Source organism: Lynx canadensis, chromosome C1, assembly GCF_007474595.2.
Source record: "Lynx canadensis isolate LIC74 chromosome C1, mLynCan4.pri.v2, whole genome shotgun sequence".
Taxonomy (NCBI): Eukaryota; Metazoa; Chordata; class Mammalia; order Carnivora; family Felidae; genus Lynx; species Lynx canadensis.
In genome coordinates, this window is record NC_044310.1 from 219,358,972 (window position 1) to 219,368,601 (window position 9,630).

The 9,630-nt window shown below is 50.7% G+C and overlaps 1 protein-coding gene across 1 annotated transcript; it reads left to right on the forward strand.

The window, feature by feature from the left end:
• The first annotated feature begins 4,665 nt into the window (after positions 1-4,665).
• LOC115519932 lies at positions 4,666-7,942 on the forward strand. Its single transcript, XM_030323791.1, has 3 exons — positions 4,666-4,714; positions 5,659-5,880; positions 7,329-7,942. Exons 1-3 carry the CDS (start codon positions 4,666-4,668, stop codon positions 7,826-7,828), a joined length of 771 nt encoding a protein of 256 aa, XP_030179651.1. The 3' UTR covers positions 7,829-7,942.
• Positions 7,943-9,630: the final 1,688 nt, after the last annotated feature.

Sequence of the window (9,630 nt, forward strand, 5' to 3'; positions counted from 1 at the left end):
AGAGGGAGAGAGAGAGGGCACGTGCAAGTAGAGGAGAGAGAGGAAGACAGAGGATCTCAAGCAGGCTCTGCACTGACAGCAGAGAGCCCAATGCGGGGCTCAAACTCATGAACCACGAGATCATGACCTGAGCAGAAGTTGGACACTCAACCAACTGAGCCACCCAGGTGCCCCTACACCTTTTTCTTTTGAAGAATGTCTACCATAGATATAGAATTTTGTTGGTAGCAATTTTCTTCTAGCATTTTAAAGATATTATTCTATCACATTCTGGTTTCAATAATGTCTGTGGAAAAGTTACCTTTCAGTCTTATTGCTTCTATGATGGCAATGTACCTCTTTCCTCTTTTGTCTTTGTTTCTCTCCAGTTTTACTATGATGTGTGTAGGTATATTTTCTTATGTTTTTTCTGCTTAGGGTACTTTATCACTTTTGTAAAACTCTCACTCGTTATATCTTCAAATATTGCTCTTTCCCTTTTATCCTTGTCTTATCTCCTACTGGAAATAGAATTACATGTGGACAGGTCTTTTCACTATGTCCTGTGTGAATTATTTTTCTCCCCATGCATTTCCAACCACTTTTTTCTATGCTTCAATCTGAAATATTTTCCAATAACCTCTCTTCCAATTTACTAATCTTCTCTTTTGCTATATCTAATTTGCTTTTATTTATTTATTTATTTATTTATTTATTTATGTACTTACTATTTTAGAGAGAGTGAGCAGGAACAGGGGAGGGGCAGAGGGAGAGGGAGAGATAGAATCTTAAGCACAGACTGGTGTGGGGCTCGATCTCATGACTGTGCCATTATGACCTGAGCCAAAATCAAGAGTCAGACACTTAACTAACTGAGCCTCCCACGTGCCCTTCTAATTTACTTTTAAGTTTATCTATGAAATTTCAACTTCAGTCATTATCTTATTATTTTTTTAGTTCTAATATTTCCAATACAGTATTTTTTTATAGATTCAAGTTCTCTGATGAAGTTAATTTTTCATCTGTTTTCTTGAACATCTTCATCATACTTACTTAAATCCTGTATAAGATAACTCAAATACCTGGATCATCTTTGGCATTGTTTCTGTGGTCTGTATTTTTTCTTAGTTTTCTGTCATTTGGACCTATTTCCTGGCATGCTTGTAATTTTTTATTGAAAGTGAAATATTACGTATGAAAAACTGTAAGCTTCTGAAAGATGTTACTGACTTCCAGAGACAAATTATTATTATTTTTTGACAGATAGTTGAGTTTAGGAAGATCACCATGACCTACATAGGGCTTATCTATTTGCAGTTTGCCCATACTTCTAGGCGTCTCAACTGAAGGTTTAGGTTGTTGCTGGAACCCCTCCTCTCTGGTGGACCCAAACTACAATTTTTGGCATCCCAGCTCCATGAGACTGCTGTAATCCCCATTTAGCTCTTTAACCTCGTAGAAGCCGCTGTCTGACTGGTTTCTTGAGTTCTCACCCAGAGCTATGCATCTTAGGCTTTGGAAAATGTCTTGAAAGAAACTGCAGTGTTCTAGACTCACTCCCATGTGATTCTTTTTCCTCTGGATCTTGTGCTCACAGTGTGGCTGCTTTGGTAACCCAAACTCCAGGTCAGTTTCTCAGTGACTGCTGCGAGCTCCAGCCTCCACCCTGCTTCCTTCTGTGTGTCCTGTGCTGCCACCCAGCAATCACACCAGAGAGGGAAGGGGCTTCCCCTCACCTCTAAGCACTTCCCTTCCTTCCAGGACCTTGGCCCCTAAAGTCCTGGCTGCCTTGCGTGTTCTCCAGAAACTTCCAACAACTGCTTTCATGCATGTATCAGCCTTTGTAAATCAGGAGGGTTAGTATGCAAACAGCTCTGTCACAGCCAGAAGTTGGCTTTTGAATTCACATCTCCTATACTGCCCTGTTTTTTGCTGGCCCAAGAAATTGCTAAAACTGATATCAGTTGTCCCCAACTCCCATTTATCTTCTTGTCAACTCCAGAGCATGTGACACTTGGCTGTCCAGGAGTGAAAGGCCATCAAAGGAGGCTTTACAGTAGAGATCAGAGTACATGTACAGAACAACCATGCCCCTGGGGTTCACACTGTTGATATGTTGAGTTTCATGAAGAGCTCTGTTTGCCATGTCTGTACTTAGCCATCAGGGCTTCCCATCCACAGTACTTGTTTGTTCTTCACTGTTAAACTCTGCTATTCACCACCCTGCAAGGACACTCTCAGGAGATCTCACTGCCTCTCTGGGCCTGTTTCCCCTTCTAGAAGGTGAGGAGGAGGATTAGTGGTATCTGAGGTGTTCTTTCTTGACACGCTATCTTCTAGTTTTATCCTGGCTTAGCCATTGCTGAGGAATCTACTCAAAGGACTTGTTGATTTGAGGCAGGCATTGGACACAAGTGAGTGATCTTGTGAGCCTCACTGTTCTTGGCTAAGGGCCAGAGCATGTGCCCACCATAGTTTGGCATCTACCTTGATGAGTATTGGCAATGTGATCACAATTGAATGCTTGCTAAACCAGTGTTTGTGCCATTCTTGTTGAGACCGTGGTAGAGGGGATTTCCCCACCCCCTGTTGTGTACTAGCATTTGGATATGGGATGCTAACGCACATGTTCCTGGAGCCAGTCAAAAACACTGCTTTGCTCATACTTGGATTTTCTATAGTGAAACCAGTTTGTTTTGCTTCTCTACCTGACTGTGTATGCCTTGCAGAATTGTGAGTTGGGGTCATATGTCCTCCTATTTAAAGTCTGCCAGGGGCTTCCCATATCCTAGAGTAAAATCTCAGTGTTGACATGGCCTCCTCCACATCCTCCAGGGACTTGGTCTGTACTGTCCCCTCTCCCTTGGATGCGCCTTCCTTCTCCCTTCTCAGGGTTGGCTCCTTTTCTCCTTCAGCTCTCGGGCTCCATGTGACCTCTTTAGAGGCCTTCCTTGTGTCTTGATGGAAGGGGGCACCTTGTCATTATTTCACATCCTATTCTTTTCCTTTCTAGCTCCCATCGGAGTGTGTCATTAGATAGGCATTTGTGGGAATATTTACCAACTTGGTTTTCAATTTAAATATTGAATTGATACAAAAGAATATTTAACATCTATGTGCGTGACATAATTATAGTATGTTGCCTGTCTGTGAACCACCCCCAGATTAAGTCCTGGAGCCCCTCTGTGTGCAGGTGCAGGGCTCTTCCCTCCCCCACCCCGGAGGTGACTGCCACCCTGAATTCTGTAGTACCCCCTTTGTGTTTCATTTTGTTTTACTACGTTATTTATAGTGCTCCTACCCAGTGTGTGTCTAGTTTTGTGCATTCTAAAACTTCATATAAATAGAACCACACCAAATATATGCTTTCTGATGTTGCATAATGTCCTTGAGATCCATCCACATTGGTGTTTGGTTGGACGCTGCTAGAGAGCATTCTGACTTTGAGCTGATCACAGGTAATAGATCTCTTCTATGCTGGATGGACATTTCCACTTTTCTGGATGTTTTGGTCTTGAAGGACAGCTGGTGGGAGCCTTCTTCCCCTCACAGTTGTACACCTACAGTGGCCGTCTCTGATGCCAAAGTGGTTTCCAAGGGCATCCTCGAACCCGGGCTTTCCCGCCAATCTCCATGCCATGTGAGGCCAGGCCAGGTCTCTCCACTGTCTCCTCTAGGAAATAGATTTTCTTTAAATACTAACTGAGCAGGGGCACCTGGGTGGCTCAGTCGGTTGAGCATCCAACTTCGGCTCAGGTCATGATCTCACGGTTCGTGGGTTCGAGCCCCACGTCGGGCTCTGTGCTGACAGCTCAGAGCCTAGAGCCTGCCTCAGATTCTGTGTCTCCCTCTCTCTGCCTCTCCTCTGCTCATGTTTTGTCTCTGTCTCTCTGTCTCTCAAAAATAAATAAACATTAAAAAATTAAAAAGAATAAAAAATATTAACTGAGCAAATAAGAGAATGAGTGAATAACAAATTAAGTCTCCTGTGGTCTCATCAAGCCCAAGCTTTCAGTAACTTTCAACTCCTGGTGATGCCCTTTCTACATTGCCACCCAACCTCACTCCACGTCATCCTGCCGTGGTGTCCCCAGGCGTCTGGCCGTTGACCTGGCCCAACCATGGCCATCATCTTCACCACATCCTGAACCTCACACTGCATCTTTCCAACATGGGACTCATTCTTGGTCCTCTTTCTTACCCCTCTACCCGAGCATTTCCAACTGATACCGGCCCTCATGGATCACCCCTTGAATATACGGTATCTGTTTGCCCCTGTGTCTCTCCTGCCATCTCAAAGCAGTGCTAGGTGACTCAGCATCTGGATGGCGTCTCCTTCATTCATGTGAACTCCAGCAGTTGTCAGAGTTTGTGTGGAGTGGGTAGGGGCGTGTAGATGCAAGGGGGCTGGCCCACCTTCACCCCTGTCCGCATGGCTGGTTTCTCCTATATTTCAGCCATTTTGTACCTTTGAGACTTACACACACTCCCCCTGCTGGGCACTAACCAGCTAACCGTGTGCGCCTTCCCTTTGCTGTCAGCTCAAACACCGTCTCCTCTAGGAATGCCAGCCTATCTCAGCTGCTCTGAGCCCCCACAGTTCCTGGCTTCCCTCCACCTGCCTCTGTCTCCCACCCTTGGGTTTGCATTCCTGTCATGGGCTGAATTGTGTCCCCCCAAATCCATATGTTGGTGTCTGAACCCCCAGCACCTCAGAATGTGACCTTATTTGGAGGTAATGATTTGCAGACGTAATCAAGTTAAAGTGAGAACACACTGGCGTAATATTTCACTTTCAATAAAAAATTACAAGCATGCCAGGAAATAGGTCCAAATGACAGAAAACTAAGAAAAAAATACAGACCACAGAAACAATGCCAAAGATGATCCAGGTATTTGAGTTATCTTACACACGTCCCTTCAAGCCAGGGACCAGACACATCCACACAGGGTCTGGAGTCTCACCCTGGCCTCACCGTCCCAAGATGACATTTTCAACACGGCCCCTGGTATAGTCTGCGTGTATCCTCCCAAATTCATATGTTGGCTCCCAGCCCCCAGAGGGTTGGTGATGGTAGTGGTGTTAGGGGTGGTGCTTGGGTCATGAGGGTTGAGCTGACTGTTTCTCCTATTTCTCTCCTCAAAGTTGGCTTCTTAAAAAGGGGGCTTTACCCTTTTACTCTCATGAACGTGTTAGCACGTTAAAAAAAAAGAAAACGGTTCTGGGGGCACCTGGCTGGCTCTGTCAGTGGGGCAGGCCGCTCTTGACCTCAGGGTCGGGAGTTCCGGTCCTATGTCGGGCATAGAGATCGCTTAAAAATGAAATCTTTTATTAAAATGTTTATTTTTCTCGAGAGGGAGGGAGAGAGAGTTCACACTAGAGTGGAGGAGGGGTAGAGACAGGGAGAACGACAGAATCCCCAGCAGGCGCTGCGCTGTCAGCACAGAGCCCGATGTGGGGCTGGATCTCACAAATTGTGAGGTCACGACCTGAGCTGAGATCAAGAGTTGGACGCTTAACCGACTGAGGCACTCAGGCACCCTTTAAAAGTAAAATCTTATAAAAAAAAATAATAATAACAGAACAGTTCAAACAAAAGCAGTTCCACAGAGTGTTTTTTCATACTGGATCATTCTTTATCTTTTTCTGGCCCACGCTGAGTGTGGGGTTGACCTAAGGCGGCCGAGGGAGTGAAGTCACCTGCCGGCCGGACAGAGCGCTAGGACGAGAGGAGGGCCACCTAGAGGTGTTCCAGAAAGGCCGGCAGAGAGGGTTCCCCCCGGACCAGCGAGACGTTCGTCCCCGAGGGCTCCAGACACTCGGCCTCAGTACACAGGTCACCAGCGACACTGGCGCTCGGAACTTAGCTGAGGACACGAGGAAAGGCGTCCACAACCCAGGTAGGACTCCAGCAGTCCAGCTGAGCGGACATTCCGCACTTTATAGCACTTGTTTCATTTCCCTTTTGTATCGTACGCTTTTAAAACTTCCTATTTTTCGGCCGCCTCGACATCCCCAAGCACGCGCTGCGGGCTCCCCGCCCAAGTGGCCAGGCAGCCAGTGTGGTAAGGCTGCCCCGCCCCAGGTCCCCTTCTTGCCCCCTAACTGTGACCGGGTGACATTCCAATGCACCGCTGAACCCTCACACGGCTTCCTGCGGGCTCCACACGGAGCCCTGACGAGGCGCTCTGGGGTCCCCACCTCCCGCTGAGCCCGCGCCCGGGCGCTCCTCCCACGTGGCCCCTGCCTCCCTCCTCCAGGGCCTTCCAGGATGATAAGTCCTCCGATCTCAGGCTTCCCAGAGTGTAATTTCCTATTTAAACCAGCCAGCGTCCACACCGCAGGCTGCGGCTGAGGACCGTGGCGAGTGTCACGTCGCTAATCTCAGCAACAAGCCCTCGACACAGCGACTCGCCTTCCGGTTTCCGACGAGGACCCAGCAGGTGCAGGCAGCCAATGGCATTCGTAGAGGTGTAACATGCCAGAGCTCCTACTCATGCTATTACGTCAAGTAGCCCTTCTGTCTAGTGGAAGGCTGGCGCGGCGGGCTCACGGGGTGACCCCGAAGAGCGCGGCCAGGGGCAGGGGCGTCTCTGAGCTCTGACTGGCCCGCATGGGCCTGGTAGAAATGAACGTGGAGCTTATCGCACGGGAGCTGGACGCGCTTCTGGGCTTACTGGCAGGCACACCTGGCGAAGTACCGACGCTCCGTCAGGACCCTGTCGCCCCAGCTCCTGGCGGATTGATCGGTTGTCCGTTAAAGGCTTCATGCTGCCTTTGAACAGAAAAGCGTGTCCCACCGAATGTAAACTCCTATTTGTAAGGAGCCATCCCAGCTGACAGCTCGGTCGTCTTCCCAAGGTTGGGGGGGGGGGCGGGGAGGTAGGTGGACAGAATGGCGAGTGGTTCGAAGGCGCCGTAACCCGTTCTGCTCTCCCCCGGCTGTGAGGGAAGCCAGGGAAGAGAAAAAGGCCTTCGTGGTTGTGCATACTCACGGTAAAGACCGCCCCCGCATGTCCCCGAGAAGCGGACTTGTGTAGCCACCAGCACCCTCGGACAGCTGGAGTCCCTCGGCAGGGCCCCGAGGAAAGAGCCCCCTCGGCAGGCGGTTCACGCGGTGGTGCGCATGCTGCTGGCGGCTGAGGCTGCCGTGGGCCCCCCCCGCCCCGCGGGACCAGGGCCTCTGAAAGGTGGCATTCAACCACGTGCCTCGAGTTAGGTTGCACGTAAAGCATGGAAGGTCACGTCTGCCTGGACCTGGGCAGGAACCAGCCGATGGGCGGCTTGGGTGGTGAAGACGTTCGTGAAATTAACTCGAAGTCGCAAATACTTTGTTTTGCAAACACAGCGAGTATCCATTGGCAGTGCCTGGAGCCGGGGAAGCACAGGGGAGCAAGGCCCGTCCCGGGGACCCCCCAGGAGGGCGGGACACCACCAGGAAGCCACCGCCACGTCCCCGAGGAAGGCAGGAAGGCGGGCCTTGCGCTAAGGTGGCTCTTACTTCCCGCAGGACCTGTGACTGATTTCAGCAAGCCGGCCCAGCTCTGGTGTCCTCAGGTTGTCCTCCCACGGCGCCCCCTGCCCTCCGTTCGCTGGAGGACGGCCGTCCCCACCCCAACCGCCCGGGAAGCTGTTTCCACCTGCGACACTTTCACTCGCCAGCCCACCCAGGCCAGCGGGATCTCTGGAATCCCAGACCATCAGAGCGGGGCCGCGGGGCGGGCCTCTGGGGAGCATCGGCCTGTGATTTTGCGGCTGGGGTTCCAGGAACCCACACATAGAATCTGCTTGGAGAACACCGTGCGGCTGCCGCTGAAAATCCCGAGAAGATGGGGCCCATTGTTATGAGTGATTCGCTTTCCTGTTCTTTCTCCCAAACACACGGACAGATCCACTTGGAACTTGTGTTTCTTTGTTGTTGTTTAATAAAGCAGCAATCATATACCGTGTGAGATAATGGAACGGTTGGATGCAGACTGGAATTATTTTATTTTATGGAGTCTTAATTAGATTTGTAATGCAGAGCTCCTAAGGACCAAATGTTTGCTTAGATTTAATGAGACCTGTTATGGAGACTTGGAGAATTGTAATTCTCCTATTAGCTCGACAACGATACAGGCTGCAAAGTGTAGCATCCGTCAAGTAGCACGAGACGCTCCTGACGCAGCGGGGGATCCGGTCTGCATCGCCCCACACAGTTCCCCCGGGTTTCCGTGTGTGGCCCTTGCAGAAGAACCTCTCATCCTGGAAGCTTCTTTATTAAACCTTCAATGGTTTGCCCTCCCACCTGTGTCACGACCTCGGGGGCTCAGCTGGCCTTGCTGTTGGGCCACGTGGAAGGTCCTCGGCCCAAAGCCCACGATTCCCTCAGAAAACGGCAAAAGGCCTTGAGTGCAGATAACTCAGAAAATCTCATACTTGGAGCCTGGTAGCACTCAGAAACCCCCAGCAGCATCCAGAATCCGCCCAGAGCCCCTGGACCCCAGCAGCACTCGGTACCTCCCAATGGCACCCAGAAGCACCCAGAACCGCCCCCAAGAGCACCCAGCACCCCTAGCAGCATCTAGAACCCTCCAGCAGCACTCAATACCCCCCAACAGCACCCAGCACCCCCAGCAGCACTCAACACCCCCACAGCACCCAGCACCCCTCTCAGCAGCACCCAGAACCCCAAGCAGCACCCAACACCCCCCAGCAGCACCAAAGACACCCCAGCAGCACCTAGCACGCCTCTCAGCAGCACCCCGAACCCCCCAGCAGCACTCAACACCTCCCAGGAAAACCCAGCATCCCTGAAGGAGTTCTTACTCCCTAGACCACGTGGGTGGAAAGGAGACAGCAGGAAAACCTGCTTCATCAGTGAGCTAACGGGTGCACGTGGCCCAGCACCTGGCTCACAGCTGGTGTGCAAAGGTTCGTACCTGCACTTGGACCCTCTCGGCTTCTTTCCTTTGTCCTGAATACAATTTCAGAGCACATCTAAAATGGACGTAAAGAGTCAGACTGGACAGCCTACTTCTGGGCCAGGGCTGGTACTAAAATGGTCTCCAAGCTGTGCATCCTATAAACAAGAGCTTTGGAACACCCCTCATCTTAATTTTAATTGATGAATTTGCAGAGCGTGCATTGTGGTTTACTGGACGCAGAGAGAGAATGAAAATGATGAGTTTAAATCAAAGGGAGATTCTAGCATTTTCTCTGCTGCTCGCGGCTCCTCCTCCGTGCAGCCAGTCCTCCCCCACCGCCTTGAAGGCCCTCGGCCTTCCCCCTCCTGGTGCTCCCTCACCCTCCAGCCTGTCAAAACCCATTCAGAGGCCTCCCCTCTCCTTCCCTTCAGTCCCAAGGGCAGACGCTGTAAAGGCCATCCCCAGCTTTGGCCAAGGTGGGCCTCAGCTCCCTACGCCTTCCATACGTGAGGTACAGGTGAGGGTCTGCGGCACCTGAGGCGAGGACTCCCCTGGTCCCCTAACCCTCTCTCCTGTGGTCTCCTTTTCCTGTGAGTTCAGTGGAAAGAGGTTGGCATTTTTCAAAATGCACTTTACTGAAGATGCGGGTCAAGGGAAAATAAACCCATGAAAGGACATCTACTGGCCACCTCGGCGGAGCAGATCTCTCCTCCGAGAGGGCCGGAGACTGGGAGACGGAGTCAG